The 27,225-nt window shown below is 36.4% G+C and overlaps 3 protein-coding genes across 4 annotated transcripts; 2 read left to right on the top strand and 1 right to left on the bottom strand.

The window, feature by feature from the left end:
- Window positions 1-1,081: 1,081 nt before the first annotated feature.
- Window positions 1,082-6,380, top strand: LOC133881808 (DUF21 domain-containing protein At2g14520-like). Of its 2 annotated transcripts, none has more exons than XM_062320846.1 (11): window positions 1,082-1,642; window positions 3,113-3,189; window positions 3,286-3,369; window positions 3,704-3,817; window positions 3,913-3,999; window positions 4,274-4,413; window positions 4,506-4,593; window positions 5,250-5,323; window positions 5,459-5,583; window positions 5,694-5,974; window positions 6,066-6,380. In XM_062320846.1, exons 1-11 carry the CDS (start codon window positions 1,465-1,467, stop codon window positions 6,108-6,110), a joined length of 1,293 nt encoding a protein of 430 aa, XP_062176830.1. In that variant the 5' UTR covers window positions 1,082-1,464; the 3' UTR covers window positions 6,111-6,380. The 2 variants fall into 2 exon arrangements, with proteins under 2 accessions (XP_062176830.1, XP_062176829.1); XM_062320845.1 differs by having other exon boundaries at window positions 1,085-1,642; window positions 5,685-5,974.
- Window positions 6,381-7,334: 954 nt separating this feature from the next.
- Window positions 7,335-10,526, bottom strand: LOC133881007 (uncharacterized). Its single transcript, XM_062319976.1, has 5 exons — window positions 10,288-10,526; window positions 9,175-9,348; window positions 7,968-8,223; window positions 7,550-7,858; window positions 7,335-7,456 (listed from the first exon to the last, which is right to left on the bottom strand). Exons 2-5 carry the CDS (start codon window positions 9,341-9,343, stop codon window positions 7,357-7,359), a joined length of 834 nt encoding a protein of 277 aa, XP_062175960.1. The 5' UTR covers window positions 9,344-9,348; window positions 10,288-10,526; the 3' UTR covers window positions 7,335-7,356.
- A 7,188-nt stretch (window positions 10,527-17,714) lies between these two features.
- LOC133882724 (LL-diaminopimelate aminotransferase, chloroplastic-like) lies at window positions 17,715-26,841 on the top strand. Its single transcript, XM_062321940.1, has 10 exons — window positions 17,715-17,828; window positions 18,008-18,087; window positions 19,454-19,521; window positions 20,341-20,457; window positions 22,011-22,073; window positions 22,782-22,886; window positions 23,090-23,140; window positions 23,942-24,262; window positions 25,791-25,997; window positions 26,214-26,841. Exons 1-10 carry the CDS (start codon window positions 17,749-17,751, stop codon window positions 26,505-26,507), a joined length of 1,386 nt encoding a protein of 461 aa, XP_062177924.1. The 5' UTR covers window positions 17,715-17,748; the 3' UTR covers window positions 26,508-26,841.
- The last annotated feature ends 384 nt before the right edge of the window (window positions 26,842-27,225 follow it).

Below are 27,225 nucleotides of genomic sequence, written 5' to 3'. Positions count from 1 at the left end.
ATATTTACCGTAAAATTTAAAACCCTGTCAAAGATGGATTAGGATCCTTTACAATTTCAAATAAATTTTTGATTATCAAGTTATATGAATTCATATATTTTTTTATCGAATTGCATAAAAAATGCTATGAATTAAAAATATGACATGTTACTGAGACAACCAAAAAAAAAAAAATCATTTCAAAATATTTTTTCTTTACCTTTGAAGAGCCTCTTCATTTTTACTAATGCTCCGTTTGTTTCGACGTAAAATGGTTTCCGTCGTAAAATAATTTCAGGAAAGTCATTTTCTGGAAAATATTTTTCGCTGAAAGTATTTTCCGGTGTTTGGCGTGTACGAAAAATCACAAAAAATTTTCAATGTTTTTATTCAATCATATTAACCTATAAAAATCAATTTTTATTCAAAACATATAAATATTAATGTAAAATAATATAAAAATTACCGAAGACGAGATTCCATCACTGACCGACAGGATTCTGGCAACTTTTACTGGATTCCGCCATTCAAGATTAAAGGCTGGAATTCGGCGACATAGATCAGACGCTGTCGGATTTCGGTACCGGCAAGATTTCGGTGATGGTCGACTGCTTGAAGTGAAGATCGACTGTGTCGTTTAATAGGAGTCGAATACATCTGGCGTCTTCGAAAAATGATTTACGCTTTTAAATTTACTAAGAGTTTTCGGTCAAACAGAAATTATTTTTCGGTTGACTTTTATTTTCGCCCCTACCAAACACCGAAAAATGCTTTCTGAATTTTTCATGAAGAGTGATACATAACACGCCTTAAATTCAAATAATTTTTATACTCTACAAATTTATAAAAATTATAGGATATCGTCATCCGTCAAAAGATTAAAGACCCAATGATTCACTTGATTTACCACCGCCTCTTGCCTAACTGTCCTCACAATTATTAATTAATTATTCACTACGTCACTGCTTTAGTGGACCCTACCATCCACTGACAGCTCCTAACAAACTGATAACGATAACGCCAAAACGTCACCCCTTTCTCTGTCGGTGAAGAATCGAAGATTATTGATCTCGACGCTACTTTACAGAGATCATCCCGCATATTCCGCTAACACCGTTGGCCTGGCCACGCCCCTCCCTTAAATTAAGCGCCGTCAAATTTCCCGTCCCTTTGTCTCGCCGGCGTTAACACTCTCTACAAGTGTAATTATACCTCCTTTGGAGAAAAATGACAATTTTGTATTGTTCCGTCCAAAGGCGTGATTGTTCTTTTTGGGAAGTTATCCCGATATTATATGCATAAGCGCATAACATACGTAGAAGCCGCCTCTTATAAATTCCTCTCTCTTTCTGGAATCTCCATTTGAAATCGAGAAGGCTCGGCAATGGAGGAGGTTGCTGTGGTCTGATTGTTTCTGACTTTAGGGATTGTGTTTGGTGGTGGAGCTGAGCCGAAGCGAGAGAGAGAGAGAGAGGAGGGATTCGAATGGCGGTGGAGTACAGTTGTTGCGGAACGAATTTTTTCTTACACATATTGATCATCGTGTTTTTGGTGGTGTTCGCCGGGTTGATGTCAGGGCTCACCTTAGGGCTCATGTCCATGAGCCTCGTCGATCTCGAGGTCCTCGCCAAGTCTGGAACCCCTAAGGATCGCAAACACGCCGGTACTCTTTTTTTTTTTTTTTTTTTGTAATTCAGTTGAGTTTTATGTAATGGTCTGCGCTTTTTAGTTTACTTTTCTGATCGTTTTCTTGGCAACCAAACAGAAAAGGTTAATGTTTGGTGACAACTGAGAAGGATTAGAAACTGAATATTTTCTTCTTCTCTCTCTCTCTCTCTCTTGGGGGGCTGTGAGGGCGTTTGGACATTCCATGGCCGAAATTGCTGTTCGGATATAACTGACTGCACTTTCTTTGTGAAATCTTACCCTAGACATTTCTGCTATGTAGTTCCTAACTTTGTTGATTCAGCAGCTATGGAATTACGAATTCTTTTTCTGTTTTCTTTTTTAAAATATTTTTGAATAATGTATTGAAGAATATTATAATTGATTATCGGTACTGAATTTGGGACATAAGCATCACATATTATTCTGTCTCACTGTAGCATTATTTGGCGTCTGAGATAAACATTGAATCTTTAAATTGTTATTGGAGTTTTAAATTATTTCCAGAATCTGAACACATTTTCATGCTTTTATATTTTTCTCTCCTTTGAGTGGTTTTGTTACAGTGATAATAGCAGTCAGCAATCAAACTTATAGCAATTGGAGAGGACTCTATTCATGAGTTTGTGAATTGTGTAATTAGAAGGTTTTGAAAGTCATTAGAAAAAGCTCTTGCTTGTGTGTGGTTAGCTTGCTGTCACTGAAATGAACATCTGCTTTTGCAAATCAATCCATGCTTTGACTCCATTACATTAGGCATAAGCTAAGTCCCTTCAGATTTTAGGAATTTTAAATGAGCTGGGAAAAATCATGCATGAGATGTCTTAGAGTTTCTGATTGTTTCAGTATAGGTTAATACATGGAATGTTGCACTTAGGAAACTATATCAAAGAAAGTCTAATTTGAACAGGATTCTGGAGCAATGATTGAATGGTTGATATTTAGGTACTGGAAATATGTCTTTGACTATTCTCCCTTGTCTGAAAGATTTACCATATTTATATAATTGAGGACAACATTAATGCAAAATGAAAATGCTGAATTTAACATATAGTGTTCTTGCTGTTCGACTCTTAATTCATCAACATTGTGAGAGATGTGCTTAATGTGTACACATGAGACTCTTTCCTAATAAACTTTCATTTTTACTAAGTGTATATCTGAGACAAAAAAGTGTTTTGCATGAATCATCTCTACACGAACATGACACAGTTGAAGGGAAAGAGAAAAAGACTGACTTGGCAAAACCGAATAGTTCATCTTGGAAGAAGAAAATTGGTCTTTCATTGTTAGTGTATGTCCTGTGTTTGCTGGATCGAACAAACAAGTAGAAAGACATATACTTACCAGTCAAATGGTGCTTTTTAACTAGTCAAATGAAAAATGTATCTGAATGATGTTGTTTAAGTGATAGTTCTTTGGTGGTTGTAGACTACTTATGCTAACTTTTTGTACCTTGTAATTATAGCGAAGATATTGCCAGTGGTAAAAAATCAGCATTTATTACTTTGCACACTCCTAATTTGCAATGCTGCTTCCATGGAGGTACATATTTTTGAGATTTTACTGAACAAGGAATTTACTTACATGCATACTGTATCAAGAAAGATTAGTGTTTGAAATCATTCTTCCTTTTGCCAGGCGCTTCCCATTTTTCTTGATAGTCTGGTTACAGCATGGGGTGCTATTCTGATTTCAGTGACATTGATTCTTCTGTTCGGTGAGGTGAGGTATTTATCTGACATTATTTTTGAGTTTTTAAGAAAGCTAATCCAGGACAGGCAGTTTTAGTTAGTCTGTCTGACTTGCTTGGTTACTTGTTGCTTGCATATATGGAAAAATTGTTCCCAGCTTCCTCCCACAATCATTGCAACATATGTGGGATATGTGAAAATTTTCATCCATATAATTTGCCATAAGAAGAGCTACTCAAAAGAATTGAATTTTATGTTTAGGCTGGTTATTTTACCTTGTCCCTATGACATGTATGTTTCATGCTGGTAGTAAAGCCAACACGATGTGTCTGAGTTCAGTAATTTCTTTTTACTTGTGCAAGCAGATCATACCCCAATCTGTTTGTTCTCGATATGGTTTAGCAATCGGCTCGACGGTGGCACCATTTGTCCGCGTTCTTGTTTGGATCTGCTTTCCTGTTGCATTTCCAATCAGCAAGGTGATATATGCCAACCACTTTAATCTGTTTATGTTAGCGATTAGTGAATTATTGTTTGATTTTCTTGACTATTTATGTTTTATGTGCATTTCCAGCTATTAGACTTTCTGCTGGGACATGGGCATGTAGCTCTTTTTCGCAGAGCTGAGTTGAAAACGCTTGTAAATTTTCATGGCAATGAGGTGTGTTTAACTATACCTTTTCCAAATTAATTGCATATTTTTTTCTCACAACCGAATCCATATTTTCATTTTCCAAAATAATTTACTCCAATTGTTTAATATGCTAGTCTTACTTGTCTTGCCATCCATACGCTGCACTTGTCAGCTTTCTCTTCTGTTAAATGTCCCTCAAACTTATCTTGCACAATTATTGTGATGCATCCTTCACCTAAACCTTCCTGCACCATTCCAATAATACTATTCACTTTATAATCCTTTGGTTGGCTGGTATTAGGCTGGAAAAGGTGGAGAACTGACGCATGATGAGACAACAATTATTGCTGGAGCGCTTGAGCTCTCTGAAAAAACAGCTGGTGATGCCATGACTCCTATAGCTGATACTTTTGCAATTGATATCAATGGCAAGCTTGACAGGTGTGAAATTTTTGGAAAGTATAAACCAGAAAATTCCTCTTGCACCAGTTGTTGCATTCGTTTAATTATTGGAAATACTTCTTATCATGCAGGGACTTGATGAATCTAATATTGGAAAAAGGGCACAGCAGAGTGCCAGTTTATTATGAGGAATGTACAAACATAATTGGACTTATCTTGGTATACTGTTTACCAATGTTCTTATGCTTAAGTATTGAAGAGTTTTCTGTTTTCATTTTCAATTTCTATTTAATGATTATGTATTATGTGGAATGATTATGTACACAAATGTCAGGGATCACTGTTGATGATAAATGCTTAAGTACCACAGAGTGGTATGTGCACGGCAAGGGTAGTGATTTTTCTGATTTTTCCTCTCCCCCCTCCCCAGGCCCAAAAACACAAAATTTACATGGCTGGGGAAGTTTTGCTAGGATGTTTGAATAGTAGTGGTAAAAGAATGGGGTGAGGTGGACAGGACTTAGGTTCAATTGGTACCAAAATAAAGGGGTTAAATGAATGGTTTAGAATAAGTGGATTTGTAAAGAGGGACTTGCCCAAAAGGAAATGTTAAGAGGTTGCCTCTTCATCAAGGTTGGTTATCTGTTCTTTCCTACTCATATAAATATTAATAAATATTGATCAAGATTGTGCAGATCTAGAATCCATTTTGAGTAGTTAGTATAGCAAAATCAAAATGCTTATATGTATCTTGTTTAACAATTTATCTATTGATCTGTCTATTTTTTAAACTTTCATGTCTTGATGTATGTTATGTTTCATGCTACTTTAAAGTGCTACAGGCTTTTGTTAACATTTATATTATGATATTTTAGGTCAAGAACTTGTTAGCAATTCACCCACAGGATGAAGTGCCGGTAAAGAGCGTCACTATACGCAGGATTCCAAGGTACTTCGTATTGGTTGAAAGGAAGGTCACATCTGATGTGGGTCTGATGAAAGTGCCCATTTAAATTCTTCTAGAAGCATTTGATGTGCGTCATATAACTGAGAAACTGATTTTTGGCATATTTCTGTGGTATAGGGTGTCAGAAACTTTGCCCTTATATGACATATTGAATGAGTTTCAAAAAGGTCACAGCCACATGGCTGTTGTTGTAAGACGGTGCAACAAGGCAGCGGAGGGGCACCCTGGCAGCCCTCCTGAAAGTAGGAACCAATTTCATATCTGAGTTGCCTTGGAAAGTTTTCCTTGGGCTAAAACTTGTCTGTCAATTAGCTATATATATGACCTCTCTCTCTACAAACAGATCAAACAGATCAAACAGATCAAGTGAAGGACGTGAAAATAAATATTGATGGTGAAAAGCAGCCTTCCCTAGATAAGACTTTAAAGAGCAAGAGAGTACTCCAGAAGTGGAAGAGCTTTCCCAACGGTGCGAATAATTCATATAAGGGTGGTTCTAGGAGCAAGAAGTGGTCAAAGGACATGTACTCCGACATCCTGCAGATTGATGGCAATCCGCTCCCAAAGCTCCCAGAAGAAGAAGAAGCTGTTGGCATAATAACAATGGAAGATGTCATTGAAGAGCTTTTACAGGTACAAGTGATTATTTTCTGCTTAATTAATTTCCAAAGATATTGTTATTTTCTCATAGATGGCCCTCTCACATCAATTTGGCGTTGTGTAGGAGGAGATCTTTGATGAGACAGATCATCATTTCGATGACTCATAACACTAGCTTTACTAAGGAGTTGAATATATTGTAGTGGAGAGATGATCACGAAATATTTGTTGGACTTTTGTTTTGATAGTCGGCTTATAAAGCTCTTGTTAAAAAGTTGAAAATCGCCGTATGGTGTTTAGGTAACTCTGCTTGAACTGTACTAAAAGCAGCTGAAGGTTGACGATGTAAGAAAAGGAATGTATAATTTGTTGTACTGCTTTGTGAGTAGAACTATTGGTAGTCCGAGTTTATGAAAACACAATGAGAAAATTACATTAACGGGACTGGTAAAAAAAAAAAAAAAAAAAAGAATGTTATAGAAAGCATTTCTGGGATTTGAGTGATGTTATATACTATATTTTTATTTTACAATGTTGATGTGGTAGTTTTAATTGATTTTAAATTTTTTTTAGATAAAAATGTAATTTTTAGTACTACCATTACTCTAGAAATTATATAATAATGTAAAAAGTCACATTTTTATTTCACCAAGTGATATTTCTAACCAACTTTTGAATAAGTTGTTAAAAATAAAAAGATAATTAAGATTGCCACCTTAGCATTTGTGTATAATTGTATGAGAAAGAGACGATTTATTATTATTAGTATTGTGTTTTTTTTAAACTTCAACTTCGGTTATAATTTCTCAAGTTATATTTTAACGTTTAAGAAGATTTTGTCAATTGGAAGTATAAATGGTTGACCCCCCCTCCAAAAAAAAAAAAAAAAGCACTTCAATTGAGAGTTTCAAAGTCGAAAAAAAGTTTTTAGCAATCTTAGTGCATTCATATTAGCCTCATTGATTATTTTGATAAGCTAATTTAGTGAATAAACAATGCTCACCGGTCACCAACAATAGTGAGCACTATTTACTTGCAACATTTTTTTTTTTTGATAAGTATATTTACTTGCAACATCTATAAAAACTTTTTTGCTTTAAGAAGATGGATGCCTAAAATGAAAAAAAAAAAAAAAAAAAAAAAAAAAAAAAAAAAAAAAATAAATTGTTCTTATCTATTTTGACTAATAAAATTTGATGAGGCTATTAAGAATGCTCTTATGATGGTAAAATTGAAAATATTTAATATATCCACGCATGAAGCATATTCCATGTTGGCAGACAGGAAATCCAAGGGAATTTCATTTTCGACAAAAAACAAGAAATATTGAGTATTTTTTAAAAAAGCAGCAACCAGCTGGGGCTAAGGCTTCAAATTCATAAAACTTAAAAGGTTTAAAATCTAATTAAGTTATATTAATCACAATATATGCATTCTACGTCTTTTGGGTAAGAGTGCTCCGACTCCAAGGTGCTCCAAGTGAATTCCTTAATTCTATAATTGTGAAAATCAACTCTGCACAAATAAGGATTTTCATTCAAATTGACAAAAATTAACTTGTGACCACCTTCGATAGAGAACAACGGCGCAATACAAAACAGCCCTTACTTGTGATGTCTGTTTCTTTTCTCATCCTTGCTCTTCCTTTTCTTATCCTTAGACTTATCTTTGGATCTGTGCTTCCTTGAGTGCTGCTTGTCGGAGCTCCCTGAGCAAACCTTCTTTCTCTTCTTCTGCTTCTCCTCTTCTGAAGAATCATACTTCTTAAGTGAAGAAGGCTTCTCGGGTCCATAGACCGCATGGCCTTTCCAAACATCGGGGATTGTTGACAGCTCTTCCCTCGAATCTGGACAAGGTGGAAGGTATGGACCCGTTTCGTCCATCCTTGGGCCTACACCACCTCTGCCACGCTTGACCCTGCAACCAAGGAAGAACACATTCATGTCAAACCAATCAAATTGACATACTTTGATTCAAAATTGTGTGCATGCGCGCACACACTTGCGCAAAGAGCTTAAATTATGACCTTGAGTGTAGAAACTTCTCAAGCTCTTCATCTTCTCTTGAATCGCCACTCTCGTGTACTCTTTGGCTTGATGAGCATGAAGCACTCGCATCGTTAACGTTTATGGGAGGCCTCTTACTTGGGCTTGCGGAGTCGTGATCCCTATGGCTGCTGCCACCACTGCTCCCATCTCGAGACCGGCCTCTAAGCCTATCATCCAGCTCTAGTTCTTTCTGCCGGGATCGCCACATCTCGTTCACTTCCACAGCTCGATTTGCTAATTAAAAGAATAAAAAATCAAATTCAGATATGAAAAGCCTATGCAAACCTAGTTTTATTCTTCACTATCAAAATCAAATTGATTGATTGTCAGACGCACACATATAAAAGCCATAATGAACAAACAAAGGCCCAATTTTCATATGCCAGTATATCCTTCCCAACTGATTAGATTTTACCCAACTTAAGAAAGCCTACCCAAATCAACGGAATCATAATCATCTGGTTCCTCCAAACATAAAAGATAACCTACACTTCAAGTGATAGAAATTTGTGCATTGTACAACGCTTTCCAAGACTCTTTGCTAACAAAATTTCTTAATCCTTTTTTCCATATTTGCCATGGTTGAGTTGTGTTACGATTCTCAATGTCCCGCATGGCTTAAGTGCAATCTTAACCATGTTTATATTAGCTCTCTTGGACACCCTTCCCTAGTAAGTCGGTTTTTAAGGGTACGTTCTATCCGAGGCCGCCCCCTCCGTGACTCAACCACAAAGCCGCAACCCATTCGGTCCCATACTCAATGAGCTGCGTCTAATCCCATACTTGACGTGAAATATGGCTTTGATACCAAATGATATAGACCTGAAGTATAACTCATCCTTGAAAATCAACTTACAAAGGGGGGGGGTGCTCAAGAGCCTATATACACATGATAAAGATTACATTTAAGCCATATGAAATACTTAGGATCATAACAAGTTGATATACCAAGTAGATGAAAAAGTTACCAAATATCAATAAGGCCCAAGTTATAGAGACCCTGAAAGTATAATGTGCCTCAACTTTGATGAAGGCAGGCAAGGATCACTTTCAAAGCAAATGATGACCTTTCCCCCATGAAAGCTTCAAGTTCGTTTCATAGATATTTATTTACACAAGGCATTAAAAACTACATTTAACAATGCAAAAAATCGACATTATGAATACATTAATCACAGAACTAACCTTGTTGAACCCCAAGAACAGTTGCAGTTAGAAACCGCGAATTAGGCCGAAACCGTGAGTTAGGTTGTCGCAGATAAACATGCACACCTTCCTTATCTGCTTGTCGCCGCAATTCTGCTGCTTCTTTCATAAGCATTGCAGCTATTCTATTCTCTGTCTCAAGATCCATCTGCCCTGTTAAACAATTTCACAGAACCCGAGTGAACAACTTTTTTTGTGCACAGTATAACCTTAACCTTCAATTAAACATGAAGCAGTAGCACTAAAGTGTGAAAGTGGGGAAAGCTTGAGTAAGAAGGAAATTGTCATCAGTTTTCCTGGGACCTAACTACATTCAAATTTCAGTAACAGCAAATGAATTCATAAAAAGTGCACGCCAAAAGAAAATAGGAGGATAACGCTTCCTAAAAGAGGCAAAAAAATGGCAAAGACACAAACCAAAAAAATCAAAAGCACTTATATGAAACAACCATTATTCGTCAAAGCAAGCTAGATCCAACAAAAACTCCAAGCTATCAGGCATCAGCATCCTTTTGGCGTCTGAGTCTAGCTCGACCAGAACTTCTTGTTGATCACCCTAACAAAAAAACTAGCACCGAAACTTGGCACAAAATTCAACAGTAACGTACACCTAAATCAACCTTACGTCACAGAAATCACATCACAGAATTCTACAGTAACATTAACCTACTAGGCCATTGGTAACCAATACTGCGACCGGAGACGCGTAGACAGACTATCTACAGCGATACCAAAACAGAAGGACCCAAAATGAGAAGGCAAAGACACAACGAACAAAAAGTTGATCAATTTCTCCAAAACCCATTTCAAATATCATCCACTAGTCCGAGCAGAAACAAAATTTGTTGGCCTCTATCCTTCCCCTAAATTTTCTATGCCACCAAACAGAGAATCAGGGTCACAATTCAAATTATTCACCAAAAACATTTTTTTGAAGAAAAAAGAAGAAGACTGCCGAGAAGCAAATATTAAACTCCAAAACGAAAAACAATTGAACAATAAAAATCTCAAATTTTTTCTTCTCCTAAATTCAACGAAGATGAAGCACATATAATCTTCTAAAAAAAAGGGATAAAAAAAAAAAAAACTCACCGACTTGAGCGATGCAACAGTGGAATGGTGAAGACAAAGGTAGAGACGATAAAGAAAATTGAGTAACGACCCGCTTCGACCTCTCTCTTTTGGCGTCGGATCGGAAAATTGTTTCGCAGAAAACCCTAACCCTAGGTCGCAGCGTGGCCAAAAGCGTGGACGTCAATTAAGGCTATTTCTCTATATCTCAGCTGCCGTCGTTAACAAGCGTAGAAGCCGCCTTGCAATGTGATCTGTAGAATAAAAGTAAGGTCTCGTTTGGATTGCGTAATGACTATTTCATTAAAAAAAGGAATGGCTATTCCTAAGAGTAAAATGTGGTGGAATAGATTAGTTATACTTATTCTTTTGTTTGGTTGTAACGTTATAATAGAACACTGAATATGTATTCTTTTATTTGATATAATTCAATACATTGGCAAATAGAATTATATTATAATCAAATTTCTTAAAACATTATAAAAGTACTTTGTTATAAATCTACTGTCCAAGGGTACGATTGACATTGAGATTTCGTTGGCAAAAGATCGCGATTTTAAATTAAATAACAAAATATAAATTATTTAGGATTTCGTTTTAAAAGAAATTGTGATTCCAAAAAAGAGGATTTTTTTTTTAAACGCATAAATTTAAAAATTAAACTGTAATTTTAAATATTAAATATTTAACTGTATTTTTAAAAATTATATTTTTAATTTACACATTTTAAAATCATTATTTTTAAATTGTGGTCGTTGAAATTGCATGTTCAAACGGTTCAACATTGAATTTGTAAGGACATGTTTAGGTAACAATTGTTTGTTTATTAAATTTTATTATTTTTTAAAAACATTTTTTTATGAAAATAAATTTTGTCTTAAGTTTTATAAGGGTGGGTAACTGATTTTTTTTTAATTATATTTTATTATTTTTGGAAAATATGTTTGGGTTGATTTTTAAAATTTAAATTATACTAAAATTGTATTCAACTTTTTTTAATTATGTCTTAGGTTTTCTAAACCATCAAAACATAATTTTAAAAAATAATTTTTTTTTTCGGTATTCTCAATTTTAAATATAGACCAACTGTGATGATCCTTGTCCTTTGGAATCGGCAACTCTCCCACATGATCACTCTTTTCGTTTACTGGGCAGGTTGGTTTCTCCAAATCCACCATCCCTTTTTTGGGTTTGTGATATCCTCAACATCTCTTGGAAATTTGCTTTGCCTTTTGAAGTGGATTTACTCCCTGGTGATCGTTTCCTTTTCAAAGTTTTTGAGCACCGTTTGATTCAAGAAATCATGGATAATGATCCATATAACATTAAGGGAGCTCTGCTTGTTGTCAAACTGTGCCCCTTGAGCTTGCTTTTGAGGAGGTTGACCTCTCTTCTTGTGCTTTTTGGGTGCAAGTACATGGTCTTTATCTTGAGAATATGCTGGCTGTGAATGCCATTAAGATTGTCAAACTTTTTGGTCTCGAGGTTCTGACTGTTGAAGATGGTGAAAAATCAGGTATCATCAATCATCATCATCTTCGTTTTTGCTTCATTATTGATGTTTCTTTGCCTTTGGTTCCTGGTTTCCATCTTCCCCGCAGTGGCCTTTCTCCGCTTTGGATTAAACTCCTTTACGCGAGATTGGGTGATTATTGTTCGTTGTGTGGTTGTATTGGTCACCGCAAAACTTTTTGTATAGTTCCTCCTCATTTGGTTGATCCTAAACGTTATAACACCTCTCTTCGTGGTTATGTTTATCCGCGGGTCCGGAAATTGGTTTCTGCTAGTCTTGTTTCGAGTTCTAGAGAGCCTTCCATCAATCCTCTGTCTTCTTGTACTGGGACTCCTGGTTCTATTCTCTACTTACAGGGTGCTGCTTCTGCCTCGGCTGCTTCTCCCATTGTTGGGTTTCCTCCGTGTTCAGTTCCCTTGACGCTTGTGGAGGAAGCTTCTAGGCCTACAGAAACCAGGGCACATTCATCTGCACGTTCGTACACTCAATTCTTTGGACAGGGTGCTGCCACGTCGTCATACATCCGTCCCTCTCTGTCCTCCAAAGGGAAGGAAAAAATATCTGACCCTTCCCAGTTGATCTCTTCTGACCCGATGGTTTTGGGTCAGGAACCTATTCCTGGACATGACCCATCTACTGATCCTCTATTCAAATTGGGCCCTGCTTCTACTAGGCCTACTGTGTATGGCCCTCATGATCAGCATAATTTTGGGCATCTTCGACTTGCACAGCAACTCACAGGAGTATTGAGCCAATCTTCATCGAGCCTGACTGTTTTTGGACCTTCAGCTCTTCACCTCTACTCGGGTCTTCCTCAATCCACTACATATCTTCTGCTCTTCGAATCCCAGCTGCCTGTGTCTGATTCGGTTTCCCCTGTTATGCCTGTTTATCCTCATACATCCCTTCCTGATATTCCCCATATCTATACTCACCCAATTGTCGATTTACCACCTCCTCCTTTTCAATTGCATTCCAGCCCTCCTTCATATAATTCTCCCTCGGTTTATTTCCCCACCAAAACTCCTCCCACAAAGACATCCCCCTCTCCTCGTATTTCTGCCCGGCATCATCCTTACCAAAAACACAGGTTTCGGTAGTTAGGGGTAGTGTTCCGGTGTCTGAGGTTTACCCCTCTCCTCTTTTGGAGTTGCGCCCCATGTCGGGTCATAAACGAGTTGCTGTCTCGGAGGTCTTTGATTTATTTTCACCTCCTTCCAAAAAGCTATCTACTACTTATAGTCTTCGGGACTGCATGTTGCTTGCTGCTCAGTCACTATCTACTCTGCGGAATTCTCCACCAGCTCTGGTCACTCCAGGAACTTCTTAGGAAATTTCTCTTGCAGCTTCTTCTCCAGGATTGAAGGACCCTCTGTTGGTTGCTCCTCCTGAGCCCCTGTCTCCTACAGCAGGCAAGCATTTTCACAAAGCAGCTAGGAAATCTGGCAGTGTCACCCAACTTGTTCTTGTGGATGAAGTTTCCCATGTTGATGTTCATGTGGCTGTTTCAACTTCAACATCTTTAGAGGCGGCTGGCTCTGCCATGCCCCCTCCAGTTCCATGATTACTATATTATGGAACTGTAGGGGTTTGGCCCAGTCCTCTACAGTTCGAAGTCTTAGGGCTATTATCAGGAAGCACAATCCTGATGTTCTCTTTTTGACAGAAACTAAGACAGCTCCTCACTTAGCTAGCCCTATTTTGAATCAATTGGCTTTTGTTAATATGCTTCAGGCTCCACCCTCCGGTTCTAAAGGAGGTCTTTTGTTGGCTTGGAAAACTGATATTAACCTTGTTAGTTTGTGTGTTTCTAGTAATATTATCTCTGTTTGGTGCTATTCTGTTGACCCTACTGTGAAATGCTTGCTCTCTTTTGTCTATGGCCCCCTGTACAAGAAAACTAACTCGGATTTCTGGATGGCTTTGGCAAATTTTGGGTACTCTTATTCTGATCCTTGGATTTGTATTAGTGATTTTTATGCTATTTCATATTCTAATGATAAATTGGGTGATAGGCCTTTTGACTATGTCTCATTTAATCCCATTAATGATTTTATGGATACATTTGGTATGGTGGATTTGGGTTTCTTAAGCAATCCTTTTACTTGGTCTAATCACCGACAGGGTTTTGATTTAATAAAGGAACGTCTGTATAAGAGTATTGCTAATTGTCAATGGATACATTTTTTCCCTCATTGTTCTGTTACTCATCTCCCTGCCCATAACTCAGATCCCAACCCTTTGCTATTGGACACTTCTATTCCTAACCCTTCTTTACCTAGGCCTTTTAGGTTCGAAGAATTTTGGACTCGTGATCCGACTTGTGGTATTGTGGTTAAGGAAGCTTGGTCTTCTCCTATAACAGGATCTCCCTCTTATTGTTTGGCAAAAAAGTTGAAACTCACCAAATCTGCTATTAAGCAATGGAATAAGCATTATTTTGGCGATATTAAGACTAAATTGGATAACACTCTCTCTCTCCTTGATATTGCTCAACAGGCTCCTCCTTCTGATTCTAATCTTGCTTTGGAGCTCCATCTCCAGCATCTTCTAGATGTTTATCTTCAACAGGAGGAATCTCTCTATAAGCAAAAATCTAGGGAATTATGGCTCACTACCACTGATCTTAATACCAGGTTTTTTCATACTAGTACTTTGATACGCCGGAGGCGGAACTCTATTAATATTTTGCAATCTCCTCTAGGAGGTTGGCTTTCTGATCGTTCTGCTATAGGGGATTGTTTTATCAGTAATTTTAAATTAATTTTTACTTCCTTAAATCCTTCTCCTGATGAGGAGTTATTGAGCCTATTTGACCCGATTATCTCGGATGATGATAACAATCTCCTTTGTGCTTTGCCTACGGAATCTGAGATCTATGATTCTTTAAAAAGTTTAGGGCGTACCAAAGCTCCTGGTCCTAATGGTTTTACTGCTCTTTTTTATGTCAAATACCGGGCTTATATAAAGGGCACTGTTCTTCTTGCTATTGGGAATTTTTTTCCAAAATAACCATTTGCTGAGGGAACAAAATCATACATTCATTGCTTTGATTCCAAAGTGTTTGGGTGCTTCCTCTGTTCATCATTATAGGCCTATTAGTTTATGCAATGTTATCTATAAGATTATTTCAAAATTGCTTGCTAATAGGTTAAAGCCTCTTTTATCCAAATTTATTTCGCCTTTTCAAACTGCTTTTGTACTCGGACGCTATATTCAGGATAACTCTATTTTGGCACATGAAATGCTCCACACACTCAAGTCCAAGAGGGGTAATGGTGGTCTTATGGCAATTAATATTGATATTGAAAAGGCTTTTGACAGAATGGAATGGAGTTTTATTCTATCTATTCTTCATAAATTGGGTTTCAAGGACAAATGGATCAATTGGATCCGTCTCTGTATTTCAACAACTTCTTTCTCAATGTTATTAAATGGTAGTCCTTTTGGCCATTTTTGACCTTCCTGGGGTTTGCGTCAAGGTGATCCTCTGTCTCCTTTTCTATTCATCATTGGTACTGAGGCTTTATCTCGTTTACTTCATCACAGTCTGAGGGGTTTCTGTGTTTCTCGGGACAGTATGGCCATTAATCACCTGCTCTTTGCTGATGATTTGGTTATTTTTACTTTAGATACGTCTTCTGAAGCTTCTATTATTAAGACCTGTTTGGATAAATATAGCATTGGGTCAGGACAATCTATCAATATTTGTAAATCTAATATTCTCTTTAGTAAAAATACTACATCTTCTACTATCTCAGGTATTCAAGGATTTCTGCCATTTGCTATCACTCCAGTTTCAGCTAAGCATCTGGGTCTTCCTATGCTTATTGGTCGATCTAAGAAATCTGCTTTTTTCGACATCCTTGATAAAGTTAACGGGAAAATTGAGGGCTGGCGTTCTAAGACGCTCTCCCAGGCTGGGAAATCTGTTCTCATTAAGGTAGTGGCTTCTTCTATCCCTTCCTATGCCATAAGCTCCTTTTTGATTCCAGATGAGTTATGTCATCGACTGGACATGTCATTTAAAAAATTTTGGTGGGGTTTTCCTAAAGACAAGTCCCACAATTTATCTTTAAAATCTTGGACTTCTCTTTGTTTGCCTAAAAATCAGGGTGGTTTGGGCTTTTGTCTTATGAAGGATGTTAATATTTCTCTTATTTTCAAGTTGGGATGGAAATTACTTCTGGATCATGACTGTCTCTGGGTTTCATTATTCAAGAACAAATACTTTAAATATGGAAATTTGCTTACTAGCCCTCTTCCCAAGGGTTCTTTTATTTGGAATGGTATCAAGTCCATTGTCCATTTTCTGAAATTTGGAGCTTGCTATATTCCTCATTTGTTAAGTTCACTTGCTATTTGGTTTTTCCCTTGGGTTCCCACGTTACCTGATTTCCGGCCTGCTCCTCGGGTTGAGAGTTTACAAGCAAATTTTCCTCTTGCAATATTGGATATGGTTTCTTCTACTACAGGGACATGGAACTTGCCTTTGTTGGAATTTCTTTTTGATCAGGTTTCTGTTTCTGAGATTTTGAAGATCAGGATTCGGTTTGCTAACGACTCTCTTCTATGGACTCCTTCATCTACGGGTGTTTTCCCTACTCAGTTAGCCCATCTGTTTTTCACCTTTCAGAGGACTCCGGTCGTTTCCCTTTTACACCAATCAAGTTGGAAACTTCTTTGGAAGTTTAAACTTAATCATCGGCTTCGCCTCTTTCTATGGAAAATGGTTTGGAATATTCTTCTCACAAAGGAGTGTATTTCTTCAGCTATATGTTCGCAGTCTATATCTGATTCAACATGTTCCCTGTGTTCTTTTTCTACAGATTCTCTGGTTCACCTATTTTTGTCTTGCTCCATTGCTAGGGTGGTCTGGCGAAATTCTTTCTAGCCTTTGGATATTATTGCTTTGCGTATCTCTTCTATGGCTGATTGGTTACATATTAATCTTCATCCTCATAATATTGGAATTCCTGCTTCCGACTCTCATTTATTCCAAATCTTTGCAGCTGTTGCCTGTGATCAAATTTGGTTAGCCAAGAATAAAGCTCATCATGAGAATCTGGTTCCCAATGCTTTGACTATTTCTATCAAGACCAATCGTCTCTCCAATGAACATTATGGGGCTTGGAAATTATAGGGTTCTCCTTCTTTTCCTGTGTGGAAACGGCCAATTGCATCTACTTTCAAGATCAATTATGATACTGCTATTAGGGACACTTTTTCAGCTCAATCGGTTGTTTGTTGTGATTCTAACGATTCGGTTATTCATTGTCTAGCTCAAGTTAGCCCTCCTTGTACTGCTATTTATGGTGAAGTCTCTGCGGCTCTTCTTGCAGCTAAACTGGCCCTGTCCCTCAAGCTCCTTTCAGTCATCTTTGAAGGCGATTCTCTTAAGGTAACTCTTGTCATTAACAATCCTTCTATTATGTAGGATTGGCGAATATCTTCAGTTATTTCGGATTTCTTATCTACAATTCTGAATATCAATCGAAGTGCAAACTTCTGTGCTCATCATGTGGCAATCTGGGCCGCAACTAGATTCTCTTCTAGCTGCATTCCCACTCCTTCCTGTTTCCCGATTTCTTTTCCACCCTGTTTAGGAAAGAAATCTTTTGCTTCTTTCTTTGTTCCTTGATTTAGTTTTTGTTGTATTTCTGATTGTACTTAAAATATATATATATATATATATATATATATATATATATATATATATATATATATATATATATATATATAGTAAAGAATAATATAATACAATAAAAAAATCGTACACCTAAACAAATCCTAAACCATTAAAATATAATTTCAAAAAATAAATTTCCACTATATTCATAATTTTGAATATAAACAAAATAGTAAAATATAATAAAAAAAAATCGCATAAGAGAATGACGTGTAAAAATATATAAAGTGAACAAAACGACAACATTTGGTTAAATCGCCATCTCTATCCTCGGCTCAAAATGTCTCTCACACCGCACCTCTCCACTCCAATCTCTTCGTCCTCCTCTGCTTTCTTGGCCTATTCCAACTTCAATTCGAGGTACCATTTTATTTCCGCTGTTTGGTTCCAGGGAAAATGCCGGAAACCAAACAATAAGCCCCGAAGTTCTACTATTGTAGTTCCCCTCCTTTTTCTTCTGATTAACCATTTTCATTTCTGATTTTTGGTTTAAACAATCAGATTAGTTGAATTCGTGTGGTTTTTTTTTTATCCTGCAGAACGAAGAATGTTTCACTGCCGGCGAAAAGATTCGGCATTTGCAAGTGCGTTACGGCGGCGCCTCAGGAAGCTCAGACTGGTAGATTTTTATCTCCTTCATTTCAGTTTTTGATTTTGGATTCTATAGTTCTTTTTTTTTTTTGGTTTGATGTTATGTGAATTGATTGCTCAATTTAAGTTCATTATGAATGGAAATCTTATATTTTTTTTAGTGGGAGTTTATTTAGGAGTGACACTATGATAGGGGCCATATGGCTTTGCTTATATTTCTGTTATGCAAAGTCTTCTTTATTTTATTTTTTAGTAAGTAATTGGCCCATGGGGAGTGAGGGGAAGGAACTAGTGACTCTGCTTCGTGAGGCCAATTGAGCTACCCCATTGGTTTAAAGTCTTCTTCATAGCATGGAAGTGTAGAAAATTACTTTATTCTGCGAGTGATGCTTTTGTTGCTGGAATTTGAATGATGGGCCATGAAACATTACTTTGTTGTGCTCCATTTGAGTAACTAGTGTAGTCGCGCAGTGTCTGTACTTCTATTCTAGATTACGTGCGTAAGGTTCAATTGTTTATAGCTAATGAATGGTGCATTAGGGAGGAGTGGTTGTGGTGGTGATGGTGGTTTTGAGAACCTTTGATGAAAAACACCCTCATAAGAGGGCATCTTTTTTTTCTTCCCCTTGTGACTAAACATTTGCATAATTGGCATCTCTTAATGGTGTTTAAATGAATGTTCTAGAAACAAGTAAAGTGTACGTTTTGGAGGGTACTGCTTGAAATCAGAATCACTTTTTCTGCCACTGAGCTCTAGTTCAAATGGTTCTCTTCAGTAAGGTCACGGGCTTATGACCCATCGAATGCATTTGTAATTTACCAATAAAATATAAATTTAATAGTTATGTTTAGTCCCTAAAAAATTTACCCAAACTTCAACTTTGTTCCTTAAAAATTTCGTGTGAAATTCGTTCATGTGTTTTCTAGACAGCTTTTCAGTTTTTTTCCTCACATCATCTGCTGGAGTGGCACTTTGTTTGATGAAATGACACAATTTCAAAACCACAAAATACCTAATCAGCGGCCAGAGCACATGTTTTATTTGTTGGGGGGGGGGGGGACTAGTGATCCGTGTTACTAATGTTTACCAATGTTTTGCGGTTGCTGATTATGCTTTTTTAGTTTAGAAATCATGCCGCATCATCAAAAACAGTGCTGCATCAGCCAATTTTGTAACTCCAGTAGATGGCATAAGAGAAAAAGACACAAATGAAGCCTTTTGGAAAGCATAAGAGCAGGAAAACTTTTCAAGGCACTTACTTAAAATTTGGGTAATTTTTCAGGGACAAATATACTTAAACAACAATGGAATTAGAAGCATCTCTTCCTTTTGTGTTGATTATTGAAGTTTGACATTTAATTATTGCTAAATATGTTTGCTGTTTGTTCTGAAGCTTACAAGACAACGGTCTCTCGCAATGCAAACATGGCAAAACTTCAAGCAGGTTACCTTTTTCCAGAGGTCGGTGATGGCATGTGCTCTTCATTCATTGGACCTATGATTGGTATCATGGTGCATAATTTGTTTTTGGGGACCAATTTCTTGGCTTTCAGTTCATACATGATTTAACTCCTCTATGTCCTTTATGCAGTTTTCAAATGATTCTATTTTTTATTATCTTTTCTTCTTGTATATTTGATGCTTTTGAGTATACTTTCTGTCTCCTAAGCCCTCTTTTTTAATTTTTTAGAAATTTTGTTGCTTAATAAAGATAAAGGAATAAAGCTTGGGCTTCTGAGTACAGTATTTCCTTCATTTTATTATATGTGTCTCTTCCATGATGTCTTCTGCCGTTCACAAGAAATACAGATTTGTCTCACCTCCTATATCTTCCCTTGGTTCATGATCCCCATGCATTTGTCTAAGACTCTAAGTTACACTTTGAAAAATGCCCTATTTATTTTGACCATCTTTTTAGAAGATACATTATTTCAGGTTTATGGGAAATCCGTATAATGATCTGCTGCTCCAGAATTTGGATAAAAGTTAACCAGAATGGCTTTTTGGTTGTCTCTAGCACCTTGAATTGGAATTTATTTTTACATGTTATTGATGTAAGGGTGTATTCTTGTTCCAAAAAACTGACCAAGAAAAGCAAGGAAATAGAGAAAATAGTGTGCTTCTTAGTTATATGTTTTGACTGTTTGTTGCATATAGACCAAAAGTCTGCGATCTCTCTGTGGGTGTGTGTGTGGCTTCCCAACCTCTGGTTCATTATTTTTGTTTTAAACACTGATTTTTGGTAACCCTATTTTTGTCCTTATAATTTCTTGAAAATAGATTTCTAGAAGGAGGGCTGCACATCTGCTGAAGTACCCTGATGCACAAGTGATAAGCCTTGGAATTGGTGACACTACTGAGCCTATTCCAGAAGTTATAACTTCTGCAATGGAAAAGGTATAACTTCTTAACCCTTCCCCCCTTCTTCCTGGTGTTTGAAGTTTCTGCTTGTGAACATCAAAAGTATATCTGTTGTTTTGCATTTCTTGATGTGTTTCTTGCTCTTTTTGCACTATCCTTTTCATCAGGTCAAGGTATTTATTTCTCTATATTCTGGAGATTGAAAATTTCAATTTTTGTGCATGAGGATGACAAACCTTTGGAGTGGTGTATGGCTGATGGATTATTATTTTGATCAAAAGAGTTTTCTTCTATTCTTAATCTTAAATTTGTTTTTACTACTGGCTTTTCCAAACTGTCTTGAATTTTATGATCCGTTTGTGTTTTATTTTTTTTTTTCAAGTGCATTTTATTCTTTAAATATCTCACTGTAGACAATTATACTTGTTTGTTTCTCCTTAAGTTTATTAATAAGGATATTCTGCCCAAACTTCTGGCATTGAGGAAAAGAAACTGAAGGCCTTAGCTTTGGACTATTGATATTTACACAGTTAATAACTGTTATCATTTATGAAGAGAATTTGGTCATAATTCTTTTCATGAGGCATATAATTGTGCATAGTGAATGACAACTAGATTATCTGTTTGGGTATGAAGTCATTTTGTTACCATATTTGTGAGCTGCTCTGTTTTTCTTTGTTGGTGTTGAATATGGAATTCTTTGCGACTCTTTTTGAAAAGTGATTTGGATATATGGGAAGAAAGAAAGAATGTAACCCTTGAAAACAAGTGCGGCTTCATCACATTTATCTGGGATAGGATTAATGCCCTTGCCTCAATTTGGACTGCTGCTTGTTTTGAGGTTAAGCATTGCATTGCCTATTTGGACATCTCCAACAAGAACTTTTTCAGACATTACACCCTGCCTGATGTTGGTTATAATATCTTAATTGGGGTCTTTGGGCCCCATTCGATCATAAATTAGAGGAATTTTATTGGACATGTCCAATCTTCAAATTGCTTACAATCTCCAATTTGAACTCAATTAGGGCCCATGCTTGTGTCAAGCTTAAAATTTGAGCACTGGCAGTGCCTTTACTATGGGATGGCTTGGGGAGTTTTAACCTCCTTGGATGCTGTTTTCTTTGGGGGTTTTGTGCTCCTGGTTTTGTTCTTCTTTTATTTATTTATTTATTTTTTTGTATAAGGAAATCTCCTCTGTTTCTATGGTTCCTTATATTTTTCTCTCTTTCAAAATGTTTCTATTAACCATTTTTGTTGACTGGAATAACAAAATATGAAAGAAAACAACAAAAGCAATCTGGCAACTGGGAGAGATGTGTAATTTATGAAGCTTAATCTCTCTCTCCCTCCTAATTGCTAACTAGAAATTCAGGTCTATTTTTTCAAATTACAGAATCCTTGCTCAAGTACTGACCCAAACAAGAGTTTTAGGAGCGCCATTAACTTGACATAATTGAAACTATTCCGTGGTCATGTCCTTGTATGTCTTTATGAAATTTTGCACAGTTTTACATCTTATCTGGTTTCTGATTCAGCTGAATTGTTGCTTATTTAACTACTGATTCAAATCGTTCTTGTTTTGGCAGAGATCACGTGCATTGTCAACACTTGAGGGTTACAGTGGTTATGGAGCTGAGCAGGGTGAAAAGGTATGTGTGGCGTTCTTGATTCCTATTTGACTGTTTCATGGAGTTGAACTTCTCTGTTAATTGTAGTTACTTCTATTACAAATTGGGTTCTGATGTTTATGAGTTTGTGTCCAATGTCAATATATTCTCCCGTTATTGGTGATGAATAACTACTACCTATGTATCAAAATTATGTGCTGAAGATGCAGAGTTTCCCTTGCATGTTCATATGGCATCATTCAGCTTTTCAGCCTGAAATGAGAACTTGAAACATGCATGGGCACCATGCATAATACAAGCGATTGATCGAGAATTCAAGTGTATAGTTGGAAACTTAAGTGGTTTCTTTCGAAAGTTATTATTAATGGTCATACAACAATATTCTTGTGGTCAAATATTTTTTTTTGTGCTTCTTACTGATGGTTAATTATACAAAAGCTCTTTTCTGTTGCCATTCAGCTCTCAAAATATCAGTATTCATGCTGATTAAGGTTTGGCTGAAGTTTCTATGCTGGCTTTTGACCTGAGACAACCGTCCTCTAGGTTCATAACTGATTTGATCAAGCTTAGAATCGAGACACAACTAAGATCAGATTAGCAAAGCCAAAGAATAGAAGCCTCCTAGTTTTTATGAGCCTTTCTTATTTGAGATTTAATTGAGATTTCCATTTCCTTTCGATGATAAACATCATGATTGCTGAAGGCTAACATTGTTGCTGATCTGTATAGGTTTTGAGAGCTGCAATTGCTTCAACATTTTATAGAGACCTTGGTATAGAGGAAGATGATATATTTGTTTCAGATGGTGCAAAATGTGATTTATCCCGCCTTCAGGTTTTTTCACTTTTTTCACGTTGTGGTTTTGAATTCCTTACTTTAGTCTTTGCCTTATTTTTAGTTGTTTGCATGTGCTGATGTTTTTGTCTACCATCAATGGATGATACTCTGTTGATGGAAGCTTAAAGATAATATGGCTCATTATTAACGGTTTTTCACTTTAACACTATTTGAATTTGCTTTCTTTCTACTCTTGGTAGGTTGTTTTTGGGGCTAATGTTACAATAGCAGTGCAAGACCCATCATACCCGGTAATTTGTTCTACAAAATAAAAGAAATTTATTCTCCAGTTGCATTTGACTTGTCTTCCTTTTTCTTTTTAAATTATCTATTTTCACTGATATATGTATCAAGTGAAAAAGTTTGAGTTGGTCTTGTCAACATTCATTTGGTCGTTGTTTTATTTTGTCATATGGTTTATGATTATTTTTTTATTCTTTTAGTTTTTCCTTCTTTTTTTTTTGCATGAAGTTACCAGTAAGAGGCTTACATGTTTGATTAACTTACAATACTGTGTTTCTTTGAACACCCATGCAATATCTTATACAAAAAGTGGAGGGGGTGGATGTGAGACAGACATAGAGTTGGTTCTCTTTGGAAGTTAGTTAGTTAGTTAGTTTTTTTTTTTTCTCCCTTTGGTAAGCAATGAGAATTCTATAAAAATGAGTAAAACAAGGTTCACTTGGGAAGTTTGTTTTTTAGGTAATACCAGGATTCTATGTACTAAGTCACTTACGGTCTAGAAGAAGTACCATAAATCTGTCATCTGGTTTCATTTATTAGAGCTACCTTCTGATTTCGATAATTGACTTGGATTGTTGGTTAGATGATCTTACCACTTAAATGCAAGTCGTGAAGGAGGGGATGTTATTTCACAATTTCAACCATATTGAACATTTACCTTGCTTTCAGCAAAATGGAAAAACAATGATTTTCTTCATCGGACTAGTCTGTTGGATAAGATATTAGCAGCATCACATGCAAATGTCTTTATAGGGTTAAAGGTTTAGTGTGCGGTATCAGTTCCTTATTAGAAATGTTTGAAAGTGCAGGTTTATGTAGACTCAAGTGTTATCATGGGCCAGACTGGACTGTTTCAGAAGGATGACCAAAAGTTTGAGGGCATTGAATATATGAAGTGTACTCCAGAGAATGGTTTCTTTCCTGATTTATCGAGTGTTTCTCGAACAGATATCATATTTTTCTGTTCACCAAACAATCCTACTGGTGCTGCTGCAACCAGGGAGCAACTGACCCAGCTGGTAAAGTTTGCTAAGGACAATGGGTCAATCATAGTCTATGATTCTGCATATGCCATGTATGCATCAGAGGACCTCCCCCACTCCATCTTTGAAATTCCTGGAGCTAAAGAGGTAACGTTGGTGATGAAAATTCGTTTTTAGATTTCTTGCATGCAAATCTGCAATTGGATTCTTATTTTATTTATTTTTTCCTATTTCTTATCCTGACATATGTTGGTTAACTCTGCAAGATGCTGTGTGGTTTCTGATGAAATGAGATCAATAATGTATCCTAGAATACAGCTGGGTGCAGTTTCCTCACATAATCTACAATTGTTCTTATTCTGAAATGCCTCTATTTTTTTTTTTTTTTTTTTTTTTTTTTTTTTTTTATGAATAATAATTTTATTGAAAGAAAAGGGCAGTGCCCTCGTACACAAAAAGTATACAAGAGAGACAATGGCCCTAAAAGCTTCTACAATCGAAAAAGTAAACAAGATCTAACAGATTCAAAGAGGAGAAATTAGGAACATAAACTAGAGCCAAATCCAAGAGAAATCTCAAAAAGGAGGATTTTACACATACACATTGGACTCGCAATCCTCAAAGAGACGCCAATTCCTTTCTCTTCAAATGCTCCACATTAAGAAATGCATCTCTATTAAAATCGATGAACTTTTATTTTTTCTACCTATGTCATCAGGACAGTCTTATGGAGGTTTTTATATGTTATTATAAAACTTTTTCTTTCTCGAGTTCAAAATCCATACTTATATGGTAGTAATTGTTTATGTTTCAAGGGTAAGGTTGGGACATCCTATGGAAATGGCATATTGAATGATTGCATTATATTTTTCACAGCATTTAGTGAATTTACTATTTGTTGCGAAGCATTAGATCATTTTTTAGGATAGCCAGTAATAACTTCAGTTTCTATACGGCTCATGCCTTGAAAGGAAGTTCAAACAATATTTTTGTGAAAATTAGTCATTATCACTTCCCACATTTCTCTTGCTACGCAAGGTCAGAGGTTAAGATCTAAGTTGTCCACCTATTACCACGAGAATACAGTTCAGGATCTCAGTTCTCGCATAAAGTTTAAAATTTTTCCAATTTTTCCTGAATTATATGCCATATTTCCTTTGAATGGGTCCATTTTCCATCTTCTCCTTTCAAATACGTTATGGCAGACCTGCATTTGAGAGCTATTCTTTGGAGAAATGCCTTTGCTAAAACCTTCTTCCAGTCTGTTCCAGCTTTTTGTGCCATTGGTTGATGTGCTTATAACTGCAAGTCTGCAACTATTGTTTTTCAATTTTTTTTTTTTTTTTTTTTGTTGGTATAGTGATTTTTGATTTGAGTACAACGAGAGTACTTCATTATGGTTAGGAGAGGGGTTAATCTATATTTTCCCCTTTCAATGCTGTGGACTTTTATTTTTACAAAGAGAAATGTTTGGATTTCATATTTTGCCCATCTCTTGTCTATCTTCGTACAAGAGATGGGCAAATCAACCATGGAATCTGTGGAACTCAATGTGGGTCCTATAGATTCAATGGTGAATTTCCAAAAGAGATGGACAAGAGATGAGCAAGAAATGATGTGTAATAGCTCTCTTTCATAAATATATGACTTTGTAGTATAAATATGTGCATTGCAGGTTGCAATTGAGACGTCATCATTTAGCAAGTATGCTGGGTTCACTGGAGTTCGTCTGGGTTGGACCGCAGTTCCAAAGCAGCTGCTATTTTCTGATGGATCTCCTGTAGCCAAGGACTTCAACCGCATTGTTTGTACTTGCTTCAATGGTGCATCCAACATTGCCCAAGCTGGTGGTCTAGCTTGCCTTTCGCCAGAAGGCCTTAAGGTCTGTTTTTTGGTCTCATTTTCTTGATTAGTTACTAATACATACAAAAAAAAAAATTTGAATCTTTGTCACCATAAATCCCGTTTTTTAAATTAGAAATTTGTTTCTTTTCATTATCCATTTACTTTCATGTTCCTCTTTTCTTACCCAAACAGAGCAAAATGTTATGAAATCCAGATTTAACAACTTCTGTTGATTTTTTTTTTTTTTTTTCAGGCAATGCATGAAGTGATCGGTTTCTACAAGGAAAATACTGACATAATAGTAGAAACCTTTAATTCACTTGGGTTCAATGTATATGGAGGGAAGAATGCACCATATGTGTGGGTCCACTTTCCTGGCCGCAGTTCGTGGGATGTATTCAGTGAGATTCTGGAGAAAACTCATGTGGTTACTACCCCTGGCAGTGGTTTTGGACCTGCCGGCGAAGGGTTCATCAGGGTTAGCGCCTTTGGTCACCGGAGCAATGTTTTAGAAGCTTGTAAAAGATTCAAGCAGCTATACAAGTGAGCCAGGGATCCAACTAATTTCAGCTGCCTCTTTTTGGAGCAGAGATGGGTACATCTGCCTGCATTCTTCGATTTGATTTCTGCAATAGTAAGACCTGAGCATGTTCTGTATTTTGGATTGTTATTTATAGATTGCAGAATCATTTTATCAGTTGTAGAAATCTTCTGATCTAGATTTCATTTTATCATTTTAAACTGAAAGCAAATGTTTTAATGATTTAGTCTCCTAGAGATATCCAAGAATAGTGCATTTCCAACATAAGCAATCTGTGCGAGTAAATGGGATTTGGCTTTGGTGCTGAAAAAAAGAACTACATGAGATTTTTTTTTTTATAGTTTTACAATGGTCAAGATTTAATTTTACTCTTTTGAAAAGCTTGAAATTATTTGACATGGCTGATTCTGGATTTTTGAGAACACAGCTGGCTTCTGGTCCTTGTTAACCCTTTTGGAGTTGACAACAGTACAAGTGCCTTGAGATAAGTAGCAATGGCTCTGTTTGTTAATGTCTTTTGGATGATGTTTTTTGTTTTTGGTTTGAAATAGTGTTTTGATGTGATTTAAAGGTGAAAATAGCTTTTGTGTTTTGAAGAGTGTTAATTGTTTTGGGTTGTTTGTAATGTTTTTGTTTGGAAAGCAGAAAACAAAGAACAAAAATGTTATCAAACAGAGCCTATCTGAATCTCTCTTGTCCAGTCGAGTGATGTAATATAGGTAAT

The sequence above is a fragment of the Alnus glutinosa genome, chromosome 11 (genome assembly GCF_958979055.1).
Source record: "Alnus glutinosa chromosome 11, dhAlnGlut1.1, whole genome shotgun sequence".
In the NCBI taxonomy this organism is placed as follows: Eukaryota; Viridiplantae; Streptophyta; class Magnoliopsida; order Fagales; family Betulaceae; genus Alnus; species Alnus glutinosa.
This window is presented reverse-complemented; position numbering and strand designations above follow the sequence as displayed.